General features: G+C 57.8%; 1 protein-coding gene across 1 annotated transcript; it reads right to left on the reverse strand.

Moving 5' to 3' along the window:
* Positions 1-264: 264 nt before the first annotated feature.
* Positions 265-24,553, reverse strand: KIF21B (kinesin family member 21B). The gene is made up of 35 exons (XM_074163557.1): positions 24,534-24,553; positions 23,918-24,140; positions 23,375-23,557; positions 20,207-20,356; positions 19,833-19,967; positions 19,283-19,450; positions 18,687-18,802; positions 17,887-18,082; positions 17,305-17,494; positions 17,135-17,198; positions 16,430-16,654; positions 16,054-16,135; positions 15,480-15,597; positions 15,027-15,218; positions 14,180-14,379; positions 13,920-14,027; positions 13,411-13,479; positions 12,795-13,024; positions 12,256-12,403; positions 11,968-12,162; positions 11,061-11,162; positions 10,751-10,916; positions 10,395-10,455; positions 10,012-10,069; positions 9,304-9,509; positions 8,740-8,814; positions 8,441-8,554; positions 7,717-7,755; positions 5,291-5,427; positions 4,832-5,012; positions 3,811-3,975; positions 3,144-3,261; positions 2,226-2,396; positions 1,587-1,786; positions 265-319 (listed from the first exon to the last, which is right to left on the reverse strand). Exons 1-35 carry the CDS (start codon positions 24,551-24,553, stop codon positions 265-267), a joined length of 4,860 nt encoding a protein of 1,619 aa, XP_074019658.1.

Raw genomic sequence — 24,553 nt, forward strand, 5'->3', positions numbered from 1 at the left:
CGAAACATTTCCTGGTCATTGGAAAACCATCAAGAAACCTCAGCAGGAGGGAAGGTGGAGCTGATGGTGCCCCACAAAGCTGCCTTCTCACAGGAGCTGGCAGTGCTCAAAGTACCAGATGGGACATCATCCACCCCGTTGGGTCAGGCACAAAGAAAACCCTATCCCTGGGCTGAGCTCCTGTAGATGACAGGGTCTTGATAGCAAGGGAGAGGTACCCTGACTTTCACCCTCCTGTCATGTCTTCCAGGTGTTTTGCAGTTCCTAGTTCGACCCTGCGGGCAACCTCCTCCCGCTCCAGAGCTTCACTGTCAAGTCGCTGAGAAACAAAGGTGAGAGGGACGGCGTGACCCACGGGTTCCCACAGGAGCCCCACAGACATGCTGCGGAGAGGCACTGCAAGGAGAAACACTCCCCACCCCCAGCCCATGGCAGCATGCAGCCCACAAGACTTCCAGGCCCTTTTCTCTTGGCAGGAGGTTGCCCAGTCCATTTTGGGGAGCAGGCAGGCCCAATGGGGCTCAGCCTCCAGCTCACCCACTGGCAGCAACTGGGGACAAAGGGAGATGGTGACCTCCAGGGCTGACCCCGACAGCAGGACTCCTGCACCCCTTGCATGAGCTCTAACTAGGTGACACTGCAGGGAGCTGCTGTGCTTGGTCTCCCCAGGGCATGGGCTGCTTTGGGGGTGGCTGCTGACTCCCACCCCACCATCCATGCAAGCCACGGCTTCCACAGAGCTGACACAGTGGATGTGGGCACTCAGCAAGGAAAAAAAAAAGTCAAACCAAATCAATGTAGGGGTATAGCTGGGACAAAGGGGCAAGTCACTTCTAACAAAGATTTATAAAGTGGGGAAAATCGCAAAATAGTTTCATACCGTGAAGAAGCAGCTCAGACCAGAGAGAAAGAAAGAAAAAGAGAGAGAGAGGAGCTAAAGCAAGCAACAGAGAGAAAGACAGAGGCAGAAGGAGATGAAGAAAAAGAGAAAAGGAAAGAAAAGACAGAAGAAGAGTGCATGAGCAAGAGAGTCAGAGCAGGAGGGTCAAGGCAGACTAGTAGCACGGCCCTTTATGGCAAGGACGCGTCGTGGAAGGCAAGGGGTGAGCCCAGGCACGTAATTCCATAACTTTACCCGGCAGTCACTGTGGCACAGATGGGAGGTGGGGCAGAGGAGAGACAGAGAGAGACAGAGAAAAAAGAAGGGAGAAAAGGGACATGGTCGAAAAGGAGACATCAGAGTCTTGCTGCCAAAGAGCTCCCCGAGAACAGCAGAGGATGCCCAGCCCCAGGGGAGAGAGAGGCGTCCCTGCATGGGGAATAACCCGAGGCATCACCAGAGCATGGGCAAGGGATGGCTGGGGGAAGAGCTCTTGGCACTGCAGCGGGCAGGCCGTGTCACGGGGCAGGCTAAGGTCAGCATGATGAGATGAAGGACTGGAGGGACTAGAAAGCTGCAAGACTCCCTCCTTCCCTCCCCTCCCTGCCCTCTGTCTACTCAGCGCAATCCCACCCGGGGATGACAGTTCAACCCAAGGGTCTCCCACATCCCAGAGGCTCTGGGAAGCGGAAAGCCTGGGGCTCACCTGGAGGCAGTGAAGATATGCTTTGAGTTGGTGCAGATGGCGTTGATGGGGCTGTCGTGCCCTTTGATCTCCCCAACTGGGGTGAAGGTGTCCACGTTCCAGACCTTGATCATTCCTCCTCGGCAGGCACTCAGCACCATGGGGCGGCCAGGGATGAAGGCTAGGGCACAGACCCAATCTTTGTGGGCATTGGGGATTTGCTGTAGGTATAAGCAAAGAGCGGACATCGTGACCAACCTCATCTGCAGCACCACCAGCAGCGTCATGCATCCAGTCTGTGAGGCTCAGATCCTCACTGTTGTCTCAGGGCTAATCTGGATCGTGAGGCTAGTGATGCAAAGGGGATGGATTCAAAAGTCAGGGCTTGGTTTGTCCCTTGGGCAGAAGACAACAGACCTGTCTTCAGAGAGGAACACGACACTTAGCACTGCAATTGATGTTGCAGCCTGTGTGCCGGGGGAGCTGGCAATCCTGAAAGCTCTACAGCACAAACTTATGGGGGTACAGAGCCACCTCACACATGCACTGCCAGATTCCCAGGAACAGGAGTTGCCCATTAGCTCAGTACAGGACCCCAGCAGCAACATTCCTCTGCCCCACATTACCCCAAGGACCTGTGCTGTACGCTCCCCTCCAGACCTGGATAAGTTCCTGCTGCTCCAGATCCCACTTCTTTATGCCGTTGTCCCTGGAGCCGCTGAAGAGGATGTCTCCCTGGATGGCCAGGCACTCAATGCCATCATAGTGAGGGGGCTCAAAGTTGTGAGTGGGGCCAATATTGCCCACCATGCCCTCAGCAATCTCAAACACCTGAGGGAAAAACAGTGGTTGAGAGACACCAGATGCCTCTGGAAACAGAGTTGAACCTCTCTTGGAGAACATGGCTTTCACCCTCTGTTTTCTAGGCTCAGGGAACCCAGAGTGATGCTGGAAAGGGGAGTGGGCATTGGCCAGCTGAAGCTTTTTTGGGGCTGAGGTCTCTCCAGGGGTCCTGCCACCATCACGGGAGGTCTTCCACCAGAGACAATCCCCATTCTGCTGCATTTTACTCATGGTGAGCTTTTACACACCTCCATGAGACAAGTTAACAGCTTGCAGCTGTTGGAAGAGTGGGAACCTACCTCCCTCATCATCTCACCATCCCTCTTCACTCCCCTGGTGCCAGTTGCAATTCAATCTGCTAAAAACCAGCAAAAACCTAAAAGGGAGGGGCAAACTCTTGCTGTGCAGGAACTGTGAAGGAGCAAGTGCAAAGCATCTGTATCAGGGAAGAGAATTGAGCAGAACAGGGCAAGCTGCTAATCTGGGTCAGCCATAACATGCAAGTACCAGCCACAGAGCCTAAGGGATGGGAGAGATGCAAATCCATCTCCAGAGGTGCATTTGTACTGTGGACCAAGCAAAAGGCAGGATTTAGGGTGAGGAGATATGCAAAAACTTCACATGCAGAGGTGAAAACAGAAATCTGGGCTCTGATTTCAGGAGAAGAGACCTTAGGGGTTGCCAACATCTGAGCTTTCCTATGGGACGCACGGCTCTGCTCTCCAAGAAGAGTACCTTGACATAGTGATCTTTGGAGCCTGTCACCACCAGATCATGGTTGCTGGCTGTCTGGTTTACCGTGAGACACATCACAGGCCCGATGTGGCCACTCAGCTTCCCGATGGGCTGCAACCTGAGTTCAATAACATGGGTCAGCCAACCCCTTCCTGGTTGCCCAAGCACCTCCAAGGGGCTCTCCTTGACGGAGCCCCCCACAGCCTTGGAGCTCCCCAGTAGGGGTTGTTCCCTTTGGGGGACTGTGAGCAGGGACACCCCTCTTCCCAGTGATGCCAGGGGAGGAAGGCAGCCTTGGGGCATGCCAACATCTGGCTACAGAGCCTAGGCTGCAGCATGGGGGCAGCAGCCCAGGGCCCACCTGGCAGGGAGGCAGGCAAGGGTAAAACCAGGGGGCTACTGCTGCTCATCTCATGTGTCCTTCCCCTTCTCCTAAGCTCTGCCCACCTCACAGACAAACCCCCGACCCCAAGTAGCTCCTTGATTGCTGCTCATCACCCCTTGAGTCCCATAGGAAAGAATCCTGAAAGTCTTTATTCCAAGTAACTTCCATTGCTAAAAGGGCTTTCACTTTCCCTGGGGGGGAGTCATTTCAGGCCCCTCTGAGCAGACAATATCTACTCAGCATCCACAAGCTGTCCTGCCCACCCCAGCGCTACCCTCTCACCTGCTCAGCTCCCAGATGCGGACAGAGTTACCAGTGGCAGCATAGAGCATGGTGCCAGCGGGGTTGAGAGCAATCTGGTTGATCTGGTGCTCCCCCTGCACACTGGTGACAGTGCGGGTGGTGGTTCCAGCACACGCGTCCCCAGAGATCACCTGTCCAGAAGACCTAAGGGAGAGAGAGAGCAAAGGATGAGCAGAGATCAGAGTCACCAAGGAGGAACCACATGGGGCTGTTGGCTCCAGGCTGGCACAGGTGGGTTCCACATCAGGGAAAGGCCCTACAAGTATCACCATCTCTCTGGCCACCGTGGGATCAACAAGACCTCTGTCCCCTAGGCCAGCGCCCTGCTTGCAGAGAGAGACAAGGATGTCAGGTGTGCGCGTGATATGGAGCAGCCCGCCCTGGTTTCCATTTGAGGGCTGCTCTGCTCTCCTCCCATTCCTCTTTGCTTCCTGCAGTGAGAGCTGGCTAGTGCTGGCAGTCAGCACAGGGAGGCAGAGGTATTTGTCCTCTGCACCAGGGGAGAAGCACCTTCAGGCCAAGGTAGATGAGCTGAGGCTGGATGGAGAAAGGAGTTCTATGCTGGAGTGAGCTGGTAACCCTGGACTGCCATACTCTCCTAACATTTGAGCCCTGCTCCAGACTGGCCGACTACAGCTACAGCGTGTCCCATGCTTCTTTCTGGTCCTCAAACTCCTCATAAAGATTTGAGTTTCCCAATGGAGAGCCTGTGATTTACACAGCCATGATGTTGTTAGGGGGTGTGCCTCCTCTACAGAGCTGCTGGCTCCCTTGGCCACCCAGGTGCAGGAGGTTGCAGCATCCTTGCTGCAGGAGGTGCCCATGAGTCCCCTCACCCCAAGCTCCCTGTTCCCTAAGGATGCAGCGCTGCAAACTGGCACTAAAGCTGCTGGTACTCAGCCCTGTCCGCAGCCCCAGTAGGTCCTGGGACTGGCTTCTGCAGAGCCAAAGATGCCCAGAATACCCAGGTCCCCCACAGCTGCTCCCGTCTGCCACGTACGTGAGGGTGCGGATGCACCGGGCCGAGTCACGGATGTCCCACACTTTGATGTACGACGTGGACACAGTGAACACAAGCCCTGTGTGGCTGCAGTACTTGATGGAAACCACGTTGTTTGGATGACCCTTGAGGGAAGCAATTTCTTGGCCCGTCACCAGGTTCCACATTTTGCAGCTCCGGTCTGTGGGAGGAGTAATGTGGCCAAGAGTGTCAGGCTGGTGGCAACACCCCTTCTGAGCATTGCCTCCCCCTACCCACAGGGCCAGAGGAAAGGAGCCAGCCAGCCCCAGCACCAGGGCAGTGCAGGGTAAGGTTCAACGTTGAGGACAGGGGAGAGGTCAAGGAGTGGCCTCTCCACCATCCCCATGTTGCCCGGTGCTTCACGTATTCCCCTGTGCTGACCTGCTCCCATCGTGTCTGCCGGCCAGCACCCCCATGTCCTTTCTGTCCACCACGCACCTTTGGACCCAGTGAAAAGCAGCTCGTCGGTGGCATCCAGGCAGAGCACAGGCTTGGTGTGTCCTTCTGCCACGGAGACGCACTGCAGCGGGGCTGTCCGGGCGTTCTTGGTGCCACCCACCGGGTTAATGATGCCCCTTACATGGGAAAGAAAGAAGCAGCATGGTAGGGGGTGTGTGTGGAAAGGCACCACGCTACGCAGTCCCAGGGGCATGGGAGAGCAAGAGCTGCCTCACCCCAAGCATCTTCCACCGTGTGGTAGGTGATGGGCCCCTCCATCTGAACCCGGCACGTCTGAGCAAAGCTCTTCATGGAAACCCTGGGAACCTCCCTAGGAACAGCCCCTGCCCACTGCCTCTGCCCCAGCAATACAGATTGGGAAAGAGGGGCCACGCAGTGGCCTCTGCTGTCCTGCCAAACCTCTCATGCCTGGCCAGCACAGACCCAAGCAGGCAAGAGACTCAGCTTCTTGGTCCTCAGGTCAGTTTGCAACAAACTACACCTTCTCCAGCCTGAAGCTCTGCTGGGATAGGTGTTTCAGAGTACCAATATACAGCACCGCAGCTCCTTGGAGGCCATCAGCCTGTGGCTGGTGACATTTACATGGACCTGTTGGAGCGGGGCCAGAGGAGGCCACGGAGATGCTGGGAGGGCTGGAGCCCCTCTGCTGTGAGGACAGGCTGAGAGAGTTGGGGGGGTTCAGCCTGGAGAAGAGAAGGCTCCGGGGAGACCTGAGAGCCCCTTCCAGTCCCTAAAGGGGCTCCAGGAGAGATGGGGAGGAACCCTTTATTGGGGAGTGTAGTGGTAGGATGAGGGGGAACGGTTTTAAACTGAAAGAGGGGAAATTTAGATTAGATACCAGGAAGAAGTTCTTTGCTGTGAGGGTAGTGAAACACTGGCCCAGGTTGCCCAGAGAAGTTGTGGATGCCCAGGTTGGACGGGGCTTTGAGCAACCTGGTCTAGTGGGAGCTCTCCCTGCCCATGGCAGGGGGTTGAAAATAGATGGTCTTTAAGGTCCTTTCCAACCCAAACTATTCTATGATTCTGTAATTTGGAGACAGGGCCCTGCTCCTATACATAAGGCCACAAGGGTGACAGGACAGCACTAGCATTTGCACCCAGCACCCCTGTTGCGATGGCTGTGGAAGTTCCACGCCCACCACTGGCTCTGAGCAGGAGAGGACCTGTCCCTGGCAAACCTTCCTCCAAGGGACACCTGCTGCCTATCCCTCTGGACACAGCATCTGCCAATCCCCTCCACCTTAGCAGTGCTCAGGGTGCTGAGGACCAACAGCCCTACCCTTCCAGACCCTAGTGTGCATGGCCACCAACAGCTTGTCCCAGCTGACGTCCCAAAGAACAGCCTCCACACAGCCGTGGGGCACCGGGTTGTGCTGATCTCTTCTTAGAGGCAGGGAAACTGAGGCACGGGGCTGGAGAAGGGAAGGCCTGAGGCCTCATAAGGTTTGCATTAGTCATGAGGACGAAACACGGCTCATTAATTTGCGTTTGGAAATCACTACATGGGATCTTTCTCAGTCAGCAGCTGCACTTAAAACTCTAATGAAACAGCCCTCCCCTGACCCCTAGTGTTTCTACCACTCTCGAAGTGACACTGAATCTAAACGGAAATCCTGGCTCCCCAGGGTGAGATGTTATCGATGGACTTTGGTTGCTGCCTGACTGCAAACTGCCCAAGGTGATGCAGCACAGACACGTTTGATGCCACCTCCCCAGCAACTGTGGGAACTCGGGGCACGGGCAACATGCGGGGACACTGAGGTGCTGGAGAGCTGTTGTTCTTAAAGGACGGGGGAAAGGCGGCCCTCGTGTTGGGAAACCTCTGTAGGCAGAAGGGTGCAGTGGGACAAGCACAGGAGAACCTTAACCCCAAGGCTGAGCTCTGCACCACAATCTGACTTGGTTTCTTTGGGAAAAACATCTACCCACCCTCAACCCAGCACTAGGGAAGCACAACCAGGTGTTTGGAGCACCTGGAGATATTTGTCTGGAAGATGCTTGCAAGAAGGACACACTAGGAGTGCCCAGGGTTGCTTGCCCCCTTCCCCAGCATCACACCATCCTGCTGGAGAGCTGTGGGGACAGGATGGGACACGGTGATGTCATGCTGATGACAGCCCACCAGAGATGAAGGAGAACATGCTGCCACCCCAAACCAGCCAGTGCCCGCAGGTAAGCTCAATGCCAAGTTTCCAAGGGCTGATCAGAGCACGAACAGTTCAAATTCGTAACCGAGGAGACAGGGTCAGACGCTAGAGGTGGCATGCCAGGAGGGGACAGCACACACAGGCTGGGAGATGGGGGAGAGCAGCAAGGCGCAGGTGGAGCATGCAGGGACAAGGGAGAGGAGACTCATGAGACAGAGAGAAGGAGGAAGAGGATAATAAATAGAAAGTTGTCTATACCTCAGCACCTCCGAGACAGAGGAATCGCTGTCATCAGACCTAGGGGCAGAAAATTAGCAGGATTATGGGAGAGAAAACCCAGACTAGAGGAGGCGGCAGAGGAGTCAGAGATGGAGGATTGTTATTGCATCCAAGCCAGTGTAGGACAGAGAGAAGGAGGAAGGGAGAGAGGGAGAGAGAGAAGCACACATGGAGAACCAGGGGAGAGGGCAGAGGAGCAGGAGGGCATGTGAGGATCAGACAGCAGGTCTTCATCAGGGAACGTCAGCGCTGCTAGCAATGCTCCAAGACAAGGGCAGCTGCCCGACCTGCTGCAGGGGGAGGCTGGAGCAGCATTTGTGGGTTGATGCCAGTCCTTCAAATTCCTGCAAGCCCCCATCCCGCCTCACCCCATCCTGCTCCACAGCCTTTTCCAGGGGTTCAAGTCTGGCAATGCCATGTCTCCAAGCAGAGTTTAGCCAGAGGCCAGGACTGTGAACTCCTGAAAGCAGCCAGCTCAAAGGTGACACACAACAGGCGGGACAGGGCAAGGTCCAGCACGTCCCTTGTAGAGCATCTGCTCCCTCATGAAGAGGAGCAGGGAGCAAAAACGGTGGCAGAAGGCTGGCTGAAGCCGACTCAGGTCCTTTGCTCCTACACCCCACCACCATGGGACCGGGTACACGCCATTTGTCATGGTATGGTTCCCACTCCCTCAGACCCTGCCCGCCCCACCAGCACTTACTTATCCAAGGCAGACCCCTGACTCTGGTTGCTCGTGAGACGAGAGAAGACATTGCGGTCGTTGCGTGGACGGGTGGGTGGGGATGAGGGAGGCGTGAAGCCAACATCTGGAGGCCTGAGCCAGGAAGGATGAGAGGGACACACGACTTGGGAATTGTTCACTTAGCAGCTGCCTGGCATACCAGGGCCCAGCAAGAGCTGGCCCAGCAAGAGCTGGCCCAGCCAGCATCTCTTCCCACTTGTCTGGGCCACCCAGCCTCTCCCTGCCCAAGCGGCCATTTCTCCAGCTCCCAAGCTCACCTGGCGGGTTGCCCACGGTCATAGGATTTCCTCCTTGTCAGAGGTGAAGTGTCTGAGCCACGAGATTGCCTGGGACTAAAGCAAGTGAAACAGAGCACAGTGGGTGCCTGCTCCCCCTGCTCAGATCCCTCCATCCTGAATATCCATGTCCTTCCCCAGCAGAGCAAAGGAGAAGTTGGGCTGCCCTGGAGTCACAATCACAAGATCAGAGGGTGCCTCGAGCCATCCCATGAGTGGCAGAGACTTTTGGCAATGCAAGAAGCCTCCAAGGAGGCTAATAATCCCAGGCAGCGAGCCGGGAACAACCCTTGCATGCCGCCCTTCTTTTCCTCCTCCTGGAGTACCCATCTCTCCATCTGCAGAGGATGCCAACATACTCCTAGACACTTTCCAAGGCCTGCTGGAGAAACCTACCACTACCTGCTGCAGACAAGCCTGGAAAGACGCAGAATTGGTCTCACCCTCACTGCTCTGCAACTCCACAGCCTGGGCACGGCTTCCCACCTACTGGCCCATGCATCCACAAGCCTCCCAATGCCCAGAGACCCATCACCCCATGCTCACAAGGTGCTTCCTCGCGTGGGCAGGCTGATGGTGCGCGACACCTTCTCCTTGTAATAGGCGTCTCGGACGGAGAAGCTGATCCCATCCTCTTTGATCTCCATGAGGGATGCCAAGGACTTGGTGATGTTCTTGGTGGAGATGTCCAGAGTGGGTCCTAGACACTCAGCTGACACTGCCTTCATCTGCCCTGAAAGCTTGGGCTCTCCCTAGAGCAGGTCAGAGGGCTTAGGCACAGGCAGCATGGGGGGAAGACAGCAAGAGCAGCCAGAGAGCTGTGGGGTGGAGCAGCTCATGCTCTCTGGCCACAGGAGATTGAGTTCCCCCTGCATCGTGCTGGGAGGCCCATCACAGTGCTGCCTCTCCATACTCTAAGCAAATGTGCAGAACAATAGGCGCTTTCCTCCGCCTTTGCCCACAATGGATGCAGCGCTGCACAGGAACCTCCTTGGTGCCCACTCAAATCTGGAGGCCGGTGTTGTGGATGTTTCCCAAGTCTCTGATGCTTCAGAGGACCACAGGACCAGGAGGCCTGGGTTCCACCTCGCCTAGAGCTGACCCCACCCAGACACCAGCCATACTGCCTTATGCCAAGCCTGTCTCTCCAAGGGTCAGACTATGGAGCAGAGACCTGAAGCATTGCTGAACAACATGCCCCTCCATCCCTCCTCCCATTCCCTGTGACAGGGCCACACAGAAAGGCCAACTAACCTTGAACTTGAAGTCATCCTGGCTCGCTGAGCCCTTCATGGTGAAAGACTGGGAGATGCTGTAAGGGGAAGGGACCAAAGATGGATTTTCAGTGCCAAACCCCTTTCAGAGAGCCGGTTGCCACCAGCCCACCAAACTCCTTGGGTCACCCCCTGTTCTCCAGCACCCGTTCTCCAAGGGATGACCTAGTTTTCACTCCCTGCTGATGTCTAAGAGATTTCTTTGCTCTCCTCCCCAAGGGCTGGGCACCACAGGAAAGCTTAGGTGGAGCTTTGTTCATCCTTGTCCGTCTGCAAGGTTTTGTGGATGGCACCAAACATCCCACCCCACCCCTGGTGTCCCCAGCCACCACCAGCACAGGCAGGGCTGAGCTGGGCGCTCACCTCCCATCTGAAGCCAGGCTGAACTCTGAGACCTCCTCGTCCGTGCTGGTGTAGCCGTTTTCTGTCCAGGAGGGAGACAGCACATCAGCAGTTCAGAGGGGACCCCTTTGTACCGAGTCCCATCTGAACCGCATGGTGGAAGTGACAGCTTGGGCAGTTTGGGGGTGGGAGGACGGCTGGTCTTCAACCCTGTTGTGTGGTGGCCAGAGCACATGCCCCCACCCGGCATCACCCTTGGGGGAGCCCTGGGCCCAGCCATGGAACCTCCATGTGCTTCTTGGGGGGCTGGCATGGGTGGGCACCTCGCCCTACAGGCAGCACTCCCGGCGTGAGGATGTGCCAGCCCTGGGTCCCACCTTGCTGGACATTGTGGATCAGAGCCTGCAGCTCGGGGTGCGACTCGGCCTTCTCCCGCAGGGCATCCAGGATGGCGTGGTTCTGCGAGGCGCCGGTCATGTCTGTCTGCCGCAGGCGCCCCTCCAGCAGGCGGATCTGGGCCTCCTTCTGTGCCACCTGCAGCCCCTGGGGAAGGACAGCCACGCCGGGCCTCAAGCGGGTGTCTTGGGTCCCCACCAGCAGGTCCCCACCCTGGCACTCTCCTCCCGTCCCCAGCTGCGGGAAACCCCATCTGGGGAAACGCATCTGGGTCCCGACTTGGCCCCACACCTTGTCGATGGAGGCCTTCAGGAAGTTGTCCAGCAGAAGACGGGCTTCGGCCAGGGAGCAGGAGCTGATCACAACCGAGGTGTCTGTGGAGTCCAGCTCCTCCTGAAATGTGGAGGGACAGGCGTTGGATGCAGCAGGGGAGCTTTGCCACTGGGCATGGGATGGACAGAATGGGCGCTGCGGCCAGCACAGCACCTCCACTGCCCCACCAGCACTCCCCAGTCCTGATGTTTGCTCTCCCCAGTCTGCCCAAGGGGCTACTGGGGAGATCCAGCTACGAAGACAGCCAACGCAACCTGAAGGGCTTCTGTGTTGCTACAGGAATCCTGGTGCCAACACTTAATTAGACACTAATCTGCAGACACCAACCTCACCCGAATCCACAGCAGGTCAGGTCACCAGTCCAAAAGCTACTGTGAATTAAAACCAGCCCCTTCTTCCCTGCCAATCTGTGTGACCGCAGGGGACAGCACACAGCCTCCAAGCCAGGCTGCAGCCACTAGAGGGGAGCCAGGAGCTGCACAGCATCTCTGTGGCTTGCCCAGTGTCTAAACTGGACACACCACCTGCAGGGTTTCTGCTAGAAAAAAAGGCAATCCTTCTTGGGATGTTTCCAGCACATAAAACTCCCCGGATAGGTTGGGGGCCGCAGCTTCTCTACAGCCCAGGACGGTGGGGCGTGGGGCATCATCAGCGGGTCCATGGACCTGCAAGGACCTGGCAGCACTCCCCTCCACAATTAACCACCTAATGAGGAGCGACTGTGTGGGTGAAGCCCCACGGACCGTGTGGCACAGCTCACAGGAGGACTCCAGGACGCCCAGCCTGACCATTCCCAAGGACACCCTCGCCTCCCAGGAACGCTCCTACTCTCTCTTTACCAGCTGGGCCCAGTCCATCCGCCCACCTTGGTCTCTTCGATCTGCATGATGGTGGCCTGGCAGTCAGAAATGCTATCGTTGATGTAGTCGATGTTGGCCCCCAGCACCTCGATCTCCTCGTTCAGCTCCTGCAGCCCCTTCTGCTCCTTGGGGCCCTCTGCCTGCAGTTTCGCCCTCTTGCCCAGCAACACTTCCTGCAGCAACGCCAGCTCCTCACGTTTCTGGGGGAAAGAGGGAGATTGGCACTGTCAGCGTGCTGTACCCCTGCCCCGCACCCACCAGCCAGCCTTCTCTGTCCCCAGCGCCACCGTCACCTTGATGAGCCGCTCCATGTCAGCCTCCAGGTTGACGATGGTCATCCTCTGCATGACAATGTCGAAGATGCGCCGCTCCAGCGACTGCCACTTGAGGCGGGCGGCTTTGCTGAAGGTCTGGCTTGCCCCCTTCTTGGGGAACTTCTTCCTACAGCCAGAGGGGAGAAGACGCACATGGGTGACTGGCCTGGCAAGCTGTGCTTGCCCCAAAAGGATGCTTGGCCTCTGGCCAGCCAGGAGTGAAGGAGGCATCTGCATAATTTCTGGATTGCCCAACTTTTCCATTGCCCCTTAGCAAAGAGAGGGACAAGAGATGAGCCCAGAGGCTTTGTGCCGTGATGTTTAATGCTCGTGGAAGGCCAGCACTGGGCTCAAGCCCAGGTGACAGTCAGTCACGCTGCCAGCACAGCCTGTCACTGGATCAGTGGTTTAACATGGGCCAAAGGCACAGTAAGAAGCTGGCGTTCAACCTCCATCATCAGCCAGACATGGGAATCCTGGGATGCCTCATCACCTGTCCACACAGTCCCTGCCCTGACCTGGTGGGTCGAGCCCCATTAACGGAGGATGAGGGGTCTCCCAGGAAATTGTTGATTTTCCTGTTCCACTGTCGCACAATGCTGGAGACGGAGCGAGCACCAGACTCAGGCTCGGAGGAGGTGGTGCTGGCTGAGACCTCTGCACCTGAGTCCAGCATGGCCGGCTTCTGGCTCGTCCTGCCCGCGACCCGGTCTGACATGGGCTTGGCGAGACGGCGCAGCGCTGAAACCTGTTCAGAGGAGAGGCAGAGCAAGGGAGTGTCAGACAGCCCAAACCTGTTGCTGTCACTCCCAGGTCCCCACGGGATCAAGAGCAGCAGCTCTGGAGACCTTAAACCCCAGGGCCATTTGTGCCCCGTGGGTTTCCCTCTTCTCCCTCATAGCCCATCCCCTGCTGCCAGGCTCGGCTGCCCCGGGAGATGGGCAATTGTCTCTTGCCTGCAACCATCTCCCACCTGGTTACTGAGCCATAAAAATCCTCCCACCCTTTTGATAAACCCCCTTCCAGAGCTGGCACTGTCTGGAGGACGATGTGTCTCTGAGCCAAGCACCGGGGCCAGGGCCCCCATGGGGGCTGGGGGCTACATGGAGACAAAACCACTCTCCTGCCCCTTACCTCCTGGGTTTTCCTCCGCAGCACTATTTCCTGCTGCCGCTTCTGAGACTCCAGAGCCCGGATCTGAAACTGCACAAGAAAGAGAGAAACTCCTGGGGTCCTGCCCGGGCACCCCAGTGATGCTCACAGTCCCGAGGCTCCCACCACCAAAGCTTGGAGCAGTTACTTTGCCATGAACAGCCTCACTTCTGATTTTAACAGCGAGCAGGTTTGCAGCCTTGAGGCTCTTGAGGCTGACCCTGATGGCACATTGCCCCCCACGCATGGCGGGGAGCTCACAGCATCTCCCACAACTGCACTAGGAGCTGCGGGAAGCCCTCGAGAGCCATTCAGCTGGGGCTGTGCGGTACTGGTGAGGCCATAGGTGTAGCCACAGGCCCCGAGCTTCACCAGCAGGTATTTATGAGCACCTCGGAGTGCCAGGGCAGGACAAACATCCACTCCCAGCCAGCCCGGTTCTCCCCCTGCATGGGGACACCCAGGGCCACGTGGGCAGACTGAGCTCTCACCTCCTGCCGGCGCTGCTCCTTCTTGAGCTGTGCAATCTCCCGATTCCTCTTCGTCTCTGCCAGTCGCCTCCGCTGCTGCTCCTCCCGCATCTGCTTCATCAGGGCAACCTGGAACAGGAAGGTACCGCGTGTCAGTGCAGGCGCCTGTCCCAGACAGACAGATGCCCTGCACTTGCTACCACAGGTGGAAAACATCGCTTCTGAACAGGGAGCCAGACTGGACTGGGGGATGCCCTTCCTGCCCTGGCATGTCCAGGTACCTTTGCCTTCTTCATCTCGGCCACCTCTGCCTGCAGCTTCCTCAGCTCCCGCTCGTAGCGGGACTGGTTCTTGAGCAGGCGAGCATGCTCCTTCTGGGCTGCCTGGAGCTTCTGCAGGTCCCGGTTCATCTCCTTCAGCCGCTTCTCATAGTCTGCTTTGATCTTGTTGGCTTTCTCCTCTGTGTAGCACTCCATGGTGCCTGGCAGAGCGAGGAGAGAGCTTGTGATGGCCATGCACCCCAGGCCCGCACCTACACCTCCATGCCTGGAGGCGCCAGGCACTGTTCCCTCCTCATCCCTCACCCCTCTGCTCTGGCCCCATCACAGGCTGGGATCTATCCGGGAGCACCCACTGGAAGAGATGGGTTTGGGCTCAGTGCAGGGTGCGAACAGTGCGTTACAGCACAGTTGTTGGCCTGAGAGGAGTTACAGACCTAGACCTACAGCCATGAGCTTGTGTGATCCTGCCCTGCTGAGCCTAGAGATGAGCTACACCACTAGGTCTTTGGCGTCTTCATGTGCCCCTCAGCACCTCAACTTCCCAACGTATTCCCACATCCCATGAAGTGGTTTTCAAGGGTATAAGCTTTGCCTCGCCATCCTTTCCAGCCACCTCTCCAGCACCAGTGCAATTAGGAGCTCTTCAGCTGACTAGTCCCGCTCCCACAGCAAGACAAGCAGGGTCTTGGGAATCCCAGCGGCTCAAGCAGAGGCAGGGGGAGGGCAAAGCCAGAGCCAGCATTGTGTGCAGGGGGTGGATGCTCTGGGTCTGAGTGAGCTTGGGCAAGAGCGGGGACTGGGGCCCCATGCTGCAGGGATGGGATCCCACGGGTGAGGTGATTCTCACTGAGGTTCTGTAGGACCCGGTCCCGCTCCAGTTGTGTGTCCCGGATCTTGTTCTGCAGCAGGATCAGCTTCTCCTCGTACTGGTGCTTGAGGGTCTGCAGGCGCCGCTGACTGTTCTCCAGCTCATCAATCAGCTTCTGCTTGATCTCTATCTCACAAGTCAGATCCGCCAGGTCGGCCTGGAAATTCACGGCTGGAGGCCAGTGGCAAACAGTCAGGCTGGGAGGGATGGGAGAGCATCGCTCCCACGGCCCCTCTGAGCCACAGCACACAGAGAGGGCAGAGGGAGCCGATGAGAACCCTCTTTGGGAGCAGCAGCACCCCAAAGAGCATAGAGACTCCCTGCAGCAACCCTGGTGCTTTTCCAAGCCCCCTTCCAGGAGAACTCAGGCCCAGGAGACACCAGCAAACACACCCCCATACCCTGGGCAGCATGCGTGGCTCCGCACTTTACCCTTCTCCTCTGCATCTGAGTCTGAGTCCACCAGGCTCTCCTCACTGCCCGAGTCCTCATCTTCATCCTCACGTCCATCCTCTTCCTCACAGCCACTCTCGTCCTGTTCCTCCTCCTCCTAAGAGACAAGTGCCTAACCTCAGCCTGCAGCATGGCCTTGCCCTTCTCTCTGCAGCTCTTCCCTCCTCTAAACCTGAGCTGCAGCACCCACCATGGGCCTCAGCCTCCCACACAGGATGCCTGGGGGCTGCAGCACCATTTCTGCCCCCCTGGTGTATACTGTTGAGAGGAGCAGCTCTGTGCCCCATCCATCCCCTCCCAGATGAATAGCACTGCATCACCCAACCCACTTCACCTACATTTGTTGAAACCAAGCCCAAAAAGAAGTGGGCTCCTTGCTCCACAGCGGGGCTGGCTGGGGAGTATCCAACTTTCCCCTACTTCAGCATGCAGTCCTTGGCTCCTCGACCCCCCCAGCCTGCTTGCAGGGCCAGGCTGGGCTTGGACCCTCTCCCATGTGGGGCGATGACAATGCTCCAACAACCCCCTCTGTATGAGCATGAAGCCTGCTCACCTCTTCCCCTTCATTCTCATCCGTTTCCTCCCCGTTGTCCTGCTGCAGTTTCTGCCGCTTCTTAAATGCTTCCTTCTCCGGGCTGGGGGAGAGCAGAGGGGTGCTGGTGAGTCCCAGCGCGGGGAAGCCCAGGGATGGGTCCTGCCGGAGTCCCCTCACCTCCTGCTTTTGGGCCCTTTGGGGAAAACAGCCTCCGGGATCATGTGGTGGGTGACCAGGAGGCCAAGGGCAAGGCAGCGCTGGGAGGGGAATGCAGGCATCTGCGCTCTGCATTTAGCATGTGTGGGGGAAGAAGGAGGATACCCGACCCTACAAGTACAGACAGGGACCGACATGCAGCCTCCCCTTCCCAACATCTCACAGCAGCTGCCTTCACCTTTTCCTCCGCTGCCTCCTCTCTTTCTTTTTCAAGCGCTCCAGGTCCTGCTTGGCCCGTCGGAGGACATCGGAGGCCTCTGTCTCCACTGGAGCAGCTGGGCTGCACAGACCAGCCAAGCCAGGTGCTGGGGACGAGCTCATGGAGTAGGGGGGCCGGGCAGAGACACGTGAGAGGCTGCGACGCAGAGACTCATTCATGGACTCGCTCTCCAGGAGCTTTGTCCTATGGAGTGGAGACAGGATGTGGTCAAAGAGGGGACATCCCACTGTCCCTGGAGGAGGGGACCTTGCCTGGTTTTAGGATGGTGTGAGCCAGGGACAGAGTCACCACAAACCCATTCCCATTCATGTTGGGTTAGAAGGTCAGGATGCTGCAAGACAGGGTCCAAGGACCACACAAGAGACTGGGACAGACCCAGCTTTGGGGGGCCAGCAGTCCCTGGAAGACATCACACACTTCTGCTAGGATTTTCTACTCCATCAATGGCCACAAAAAGGACAATACTGGCCAAAGCACTGCCCGGCACCAAGGCTGGGACTCCCACAGCCCCAGTGGTCTCAGCTGCTACTCCATCAGGGCTGATCACTCACCCCAGTGATGCTGGAGCCATGGAGCTGTGAGCCACACCTGGGCTCAGACCCCACCATGACACCCCCTGGCCCAGGGATCCAGGTGACTCACCAGCCCCCATGCCTGGCTCACCTCAGCTCTTCAATCTCCCGGATGTAGTTCTGGATGAGGGCACCAATGGCTTCATTACCATCACCTGGAGGCACGGGTGGATCAAGGCAAGACATAAGCTGTACCGTAGCACTCATCCCAGCTACGCTGGCTGTGCTGACCCACCATGCCACGCACTAGCCCAGCCTCACCTGCCTTGGCCAGCATCAGATTGGCCTCCTGGCTCATGAGGTGGGTGACCCTGCTGTTGATAGCATCGATGGCCTCCTGCATGGCCTTCACCCGCATGCGCAGGGCACTGTTCTCCTTCTGCAGCATGGCATTCTCGCGGAAAAGGTCACTGTAACCCTCCGAGCCATCATCCCCAATGACCCGCTTGCCCTGTGGGGACAAGAGGGGAGTCCCTGAGCATAGGGCAAGCCGGGACATGGAGGCCTACTGCTGCATCCTTGGGGGCAGCCCCAGCCATCAAAGCAGGGAAAAATCTAAGGACCAGGAAGGCCTGAGCTCAACAGGCAGGGTGAGAGATTCTTCAAGGCTGCTGCCTGCCTCGGCATCCCCAAGAGACTTGCCCAACGTCCTGTGCCAGGGCAGGAGCTGAGCCCTCGTCTCTTAAGCCTCCTCACCTCTCCCAGCAATTACGCCTATTAATAGGGGCAGAGCCTCGTAGGCAGGAGGGACTTTCCCACTAAAATCGCCCCAGTTAAAACATGAGGAGGAGGATTTGTGCTTCCGTATCCATCCCACCTCTGCAGGCTCGCTCGGCCACTCACCGCCTTGTACTCCATCAGCTCCATCTGCAGGCGGGCAATCTCGGCTCGCAGAGCACTGATCTGCTGACTTGTCTTGTCCTGGTTCACCACCACCTTGTTCTTGATGTTGCGAGCCCGGTTGGCATACTTGAGTGTGTTCAGGGTCTCCATGAAGTCCCGGTCAGATGGGCTCACGCAGGCGATCATGATGGTTTGGCTTGGGGAGGTGAAGGTCAGGGTGAAGAGACGGTTTCCTACACCCTGTGCCAACTTGACAAATGGACATCTGGGACCCAGCATAGGCCACATACCCCCCAGACATCCATCTTAGATGCTTTTGTGTTTTATAACCAAGGTATAAACTGGGTTCAGTCCCTCCCAGAGCCAGAGCACTGGCAAGACCCCATGAGCAACATATGCAGCACTGAGCAAAGCCAACCTCCACCAGCCAGCCTACACGCACCAGGACTGCTGGGGAAGAATGGGTTCTTCAGACAAGTACCCCCAAAGCAGGCAGGGAATTCAATCCATCTCGTGCTGGGCAACACCACCTGCCAAGTCCCAGATCTGCAAGGGCTCCGGAGTGTTTTGCACCAGCTAATTCTGCCACAGCTGGCTAATCGTGCCTGGGACTCCTGAGGAGCCAAGGTCTTTACATCGGCAAAGTCATACACTACCTACCAGGCGACATCCTCTCCCCACCAGGCAACCCAGGAGGCATTTGAATCCTGAAATAGCTCCTACATGGGTCCATAGACCTTCGGCCCTGTTTGCCCTGCAGTCCTTTCCCAGGGCTCAGCCCTAGCCTGGAACCTCCTTACCTGTTGCCCCCAAGGGAATCCTGCAGCAGGCGGGTGAGCTTGGAGTCGCGGTAGGGCACATGCACAACTTTCTTGCTCTGGTCTCCAAGGGCACTAATGACGTTCCCCAAAGCCAGCTACCAACAAAAAAGAAAGGCAACCCTCAAATTCAGCCCCTGCTGAGAATACAGCTGTCATGTAGCCAGCACGTCAGACCTGGGGTGTCTGCTGCGGCACAGCTTTGGGATGCAAGAGGCATGGGGCTTCCCTTGCCAGTCTCAGCATCTGGCCCCTCCCTGGGCTGTCCCTCTATCCCATGGGCACCGAGGAGCAGCATCGAGCCCTGGAGATTTTTTTCAAGCTCAAGTTAGCAGACCTTGACCTTTTGGGGACTTGCACCCTTGTGCCCAGCCCTACCCCTTCCTGCCCTCAACAGCAGGGCTGTGCCCTCACCACTGGCATTTTGGATTGTGCATATTCATTCCTACAGGGCCAGGCAGCATAAACCCCAGCAGAGACAGCAGCAACCCCAACAGCTCCAATCAGGACCCAAAGGTGTCCCAGGTTCCCCCAGGCAGGCCCTGCCTCCCCCCTCCCCTTGCATGCTGGTGCCCTACCAGCCCACAGTTGATGGAGATGCCTTCCTTCGCTCTCTCGCCGGTAGCTCCAGTTCGCTTCAGCCTCTCTGAGCCAGCCAGGTCTACGAAGTGAAACTTGGCCGTGAGGGTCTCATACTCGGTGGTGGGTTGGGTTCCATCTAGGAGGCTGCTCACCTCCCCGTTCACCTGCAGCCAGGCACACATGGAGAGGGTCACCACCAAGGACCCGGAGCAGGCAGGAGCTCCCTTGGCCACACTCAGACATTAGCAACAGATTAAGCATTCATGCTCTGCATCCCAACTCTCAAGGATAGGGGAGAGGATCCCAGCGGCATCTTGCTCTGGACCATCCCTTGGGCCAGACCATTCCTGCCTTGGAGGGGGCTGCTCCAAAGCAGACCTCAGCTCCCATTAAAGGCTAACGCTTGCTATGACTGGAAAGAAGAAAGACAAAGCCCTGCCCCTCTTTGCAAGACTTCAAACCCTTTCCCCTTTCCAAGGGACCCCCCACATTGCCTGGGTATCAGATCCAGGAACAGCCCAGCCATGAGGCAGGAGCACATCTCACCAGCTCTGGGCGGGTGCACACTCTCATCTGGCACAGGTGAATGGTGAAGATGGCGTGGGACCGGGAGCTCTGCACATTCATCTGGGTGCTGGCGGTGGTGCGGGAAAGAGCCCCCTGTTTTAGGCACTGGATCAGCTACAATGAGATGGGACAGGGAAGAACAAAACCTTGAAGCACCCTTCTAGGGAGCGAGGACAGCACCCTGCCGCAGCCCAGCAGGCACACCAACCTCTCCCTGCATCACTCCAGGGCTGCTCTCTCCCATCCCGGGTGAGATCCCCCCCCCTTGCCTGGCTGTCCCCACATAGCACATCCTCTGGTGGTGGGCATCCAGCTGCCATCCCTCCTCCAGGTATGTCCCATCCTGCACCCACCTCGTCCTGTGAGCTGATGAGGCGCGATGTCACCCCTGTGGTGTAGATACTCCCGCTGGCATCCTCATGGATTTTGATGTTGGATTTGCGGTGGCGTGCGTCAGGGTCGCGGGCACTGTCGAACAGGTCCAGGATCTCCTCGTTGTAGAGCTGAGCAGGGTTGGAAGCAGGTGCAGGGTGAGTAGTAGCAAGCAGGAAGCTGCTAGAGCCTGGCACAGCAGGACCAACAGGATCTGCCCTCTGCCATCCTGCTGCTGCAGTCCCGGGAGCCAGGAGGACAGGCTGCACAGCTGGGGGTGTGCACGTGCTCACACATACGCCCACATGTGTGTGCTTAGGCAGGGCTGAGCAGGAGAGCTGGTCTGCATGCAAGTGTAGGAGAGGACACACAAGCATGTGCACGCAGATAGGAGATGATGGATGGGCACGCTCTGACTTGCACACATGGGTTCCCAGCCAGTGATGCCCAGAAGGAACGGTGCCCGTGTGTACGTGTGTGCGCAGGTGTGCATACGTGTGCCTGACTGCCCCACGAAGCTCTGAGCTGCAGTCTGGGTTGGTTCCACCTGCCCGACCCTGGCCTGTGCCCGGCCCACAGAAGCAGCTGGGCAGCAACCACGACACTTTCAGAGCCCTGTCCCCAGAGCCTGAGCAGTCACCCAGGAGCTCTGCTTCTCCCCAGCCTTCCCTGCTCACCCAGGGAGCCCCCGACCACATGAGCCAGCGGAGCCCCTCTCCTAGCACAGTTCCCTGAGGTCACCTTTTCTGGGTGGAAAGAGGGCAAGGGGGACCAGGGAATGCTGGACGAGCAGGGAAAGCCCTGAGGGCCTAGAGCTGACAGAGGGTGCCCCCATCCATATCTTGACCCTGCAGCACCCTCTCTCGCCCTGGGGCAAAGGGACACCCCTGCCCATCTGTCCCACCACCACCACCACGCAATGCCACACGTCATCTTCTCGCACCCATGTCCCGGGGCAGAGCAGGGTCACCCGAGGACTGCAGGCTCCTGGCCAGCAGAGCAGATCAGGCTAATCTGTCCCTGGCCGTCCCAGGTGCAAAGGGGCTCCCCAAAGGTTTAAATCCTGCTCCAACAGCCTGCTCCCAGGAGGAGAGTCACAGGACAGGGATCAACAGGGACAAATCCTGTACCACTGCTGGGAGAGCAGGGCTGGCAACCAGCATCTGATGTGGCCACGTGCCCACGCTGGCACAGGAGAGCCGTTACACAAAGCCCTCCCTGCATTGCACAGCAGCAGAAGAGCTCCTGATTTGACATTCATGCCTGCAGGGTGGACCAGTGGGCAAAGCCCTCAGCAGGGTCCAATGGGCTTGGTCACCAGGCCATCAGGCAACGAAGGGGTTTTTATTTTTCCCACACATAACAGAGCCCTTGGAAAGCCTTCATGCCCCCTGAGCTGGCAGATGGCCCCCCACCCTGGGGCTGCCAGTGTCCCACTGGGCACAGCTGGAATGGGGAACATGACCATGAGTGGCTTTGAAACACAGCAGAGTAAGCCTTGCTCCCATCCTCCACCACAGCCGCTGGACAAACATCTCTGAGGCTATTTTGAGAGCCAAAACCACCAGGGGTCAGAGGTGGTGAAGGCAGAGAAAGGCTACAGGAAATCCCCATGGCAGCTGGTGAGACCCCATGCAGAGCCACTGCTCCATCACCCCAAGGTGCCCCTGGGGTTGCGCTGGATCTCTTGGACTGCAGAGGTGCTTCCTAGGATGGCTTGGGACAGAGGCAGCACAGGCATAGGCATCCCCTCCCCAGCGTTCATCCTTCACATGACCCAACCCCAGCTAACAAGACACCTAGCTCCTTGGGGCAGCGTTGGGTCATCCCAAACTGAGTGGGAGAAATTGAGGCAAGAGAAACTATAGCTGGACAGCAGAGGATCTCCTAGAGGGCAGATAGAGAGGCTGAGAGGAAAGGGAAAGTGTGTCGCATAGGGTGAGGGGACACATTGATGCCAGCTGAAGGTCAGTATCCAATCCGATACCCCAGGAAAGGCAGGACTATGCCCCAACCCCAACAGAGTTATGGGACACTCCAGCAGGGAGAAAGCCCGACAAGGTTCATCCCTCAGAAAGACTTTGGAACAGGCAGGAAATTGTCCCCATTTCCAACCCAGCCCACAGGTTCCCCAGAGCAGAGCCCCACAAGGCCAAAGATGCGTGGGAAGGCAGCCAAGAGCTTGGACCGGTTAAGTGGTGGGGAAGGAGAGATGTGGCTGGACACAACAGCACCATGGGAGCTAAACAAGGGCTCTGCAGATGGAAAGCTGATTGGGAAGGATTTCTCCAGCAAGGAGGTCAGCCCACCAGGCTAGAAGGTGACTTTGAGCACTGCTGCTACTCTCGAGGCCGTTGACTTCTGGAGGAAGCCAGATGTGACGGCCACCAAAGCCACATGAAAGCAAGATCACAACACGAGGCCTGTCTCTCTGCCTGCCTGTTTCCTCCGGGCTGTACCCCGGTCGGCACACCAACCAGACAAAGTTCGTTCAGGAGCTCAGCTTTGCTCAATGTTTTCTCACCAGGGCCTTAAACCAGTTCCCATCTTGAAATCCTTTGCACTTTCACCCCAGGACCTGCCACAGGGAAACCACTGCAGACACACAAGGTCCACAGGCTTTCTGGGACAAACCTCTCCAGGGAAAGAAGCAGTTAATAGAAGAGGCTTTTGAAATGGAGAGGCCAAAGCAGAGGCAGGAGAGAAATCAAAAATGCAACAAAGTACATGGGACAGCCTTTCCTCAAATCCCCACAAGAATGGCACCTCTTCCTCTCCTTGTTTCACAGGGAACACCGGTCCAGCCCCAGGGGAGCAGGTATGCCACTATCCTCAACCTCAAACAGGAGTTAGCGAGCCCAGAGCCCCCTGAACCTCCAGAGAACCAAGGCATAAGCCCCTCTTCCATGGGGATGGCTCTCTGCAGCCAAGAAAGTGCCACCTCACTTTGTGGCCATCATGAGGTCAACAACATTCTGGTGCTTTGAGTCTCCTCTGCCTAGACACGTATCCCCAGCCACACGCCTGCTGTGGGGTCCAGCTCAGCCAGGGAACAGCCAGGACGTGGAAGACTCAAGGAGCCCAGGACATGGGAGCTGAGCAAAGGACAGGGCAGTGCCACAGTGTCACCCAGGCGTGCTGTCACCAACCTCCAGGAACTGGGCGCTGACTTTGAATTCAGGTGCCGCCATGCCCTGACTCTGCGCCGCTCGCTTGCGCTCCTCGATGCCGCTGAAGAGGTGGCTGATAGCCCGTGGGATGATGCCCTGCTCATCCTCAGAGATGTTCATGTCGAAGCCGGTGCCCATGGTGTACGTCTTCCCTGCGCCAGTCTGCGAAGAGGCAGTGATGGGGGAGCTGGCTGGTCCCTCCCAGGCTCAGCTCTACCCGCTGCACCCCACACCTCCCTCTGCCACCCCAGGCTCCCCAAACGCCTCTGCTGATCCCCACCATCACACCGGTTCCCACACTCCCACCCCAGCCCTGCCTCCCTCTCCTTCCACCCAAGGCTACCCCCTGTCCCAGCCCTCACTCAGCCCAGGGACAACTCTCTGTCCCCTTCACATCCAGGAACTTGTATACCTCCCACCTCCCCTAACCTCTGCAGATGCCATCTCAGCATCCCCAGCGCCCAGCGCTGCAGGACAGCCCGATGCCCATGCCAGAGCCCAAGGAGCGGGCAGAGCACGTACCTGGCCATATGCCAGCACGGTGGCATTGTAGCCCTCGAAGCAGCCTTCAATGAGCTTGCCCACGCACGTCGTGTAGATCTGCTCCTGCCATGTGTCAAGGTCAAAGACAAAGTCATAGGTGAAGGCCTTGTCCTTCCCCAGCAGCACCTGGGGCTCGCCGGGTGTCACCGAGGTGCAGATGTGACATCCCTCTATTTTCTCTTTGGACAGTTGGGGACGGATCCTGTAGGAAGAGAAGCAGGCTGAGGGCAACCTCAGGGCTCGCCCCCGTCTGGGGGACACAAGCCTGGTCCTGAGGATGCGAGTGTGGCCCATGCTGGAACTGTGGCTGCTACGGGCAGGGGACCAGCAGCGCCTCCGCCCCAGGGTGCAGCAAACAGAGCAGGGCATGTTTCAGCTCCCGCACCCAGCGACAGCCTTGATCTGGTTGTGGCTGAGAAAAGAGGTTGCTGCATCCCAGCCGCCTCCGCAGCCCAGGTGACAGGCAGGGCTGGGTACCACGGCACAGGCAGACCCGGCAACGACATCCAGCCTGCACTTAAAAATGCCCTCACACCAACAGCTAAATAGGGCCCAGCCTGGCCCACACGGGGCCAGCCAGCCTCCCCGCGCCTACGCTGGCTCGTTCACCGCCAT

This window comes from Numenius arquata, chromosome 24 (genome assembly GCF_964106895.1).
Source record: "Numenius arquata chromosome 24, bNumArq3.hap1.1, whole genome shotgun sequence".
Lineage (NCBI taxonomy): Eukaryota > Metazoa > Chordata > Aves > Charadriiformes > Scolopacidae > Numenius > Numenius arquata.

Bases quoted from the DNA above. Each gene is read 5' to 3' on its own strand.
- KIF21B (XM_074163557.1), bottom strand. From the start codon at position 24,553: ATGGCGGTGAACGAGCCAGC. The intron at 14,028-14,179 runs GTACCTGGACAT...TTCCTGTTCCAG, and splicing joins CCGAGATGAAGAAGGCAAAG to GTTGCCCTGATGAAGCAGAT. The intron at 11,163-11,967 runs GTGGGCGGATGG...TCCACATTTCAG, and splicing joins TGCAGATCGAAGAGACCAAG to GAGGAGCTGGACTCCACAGA.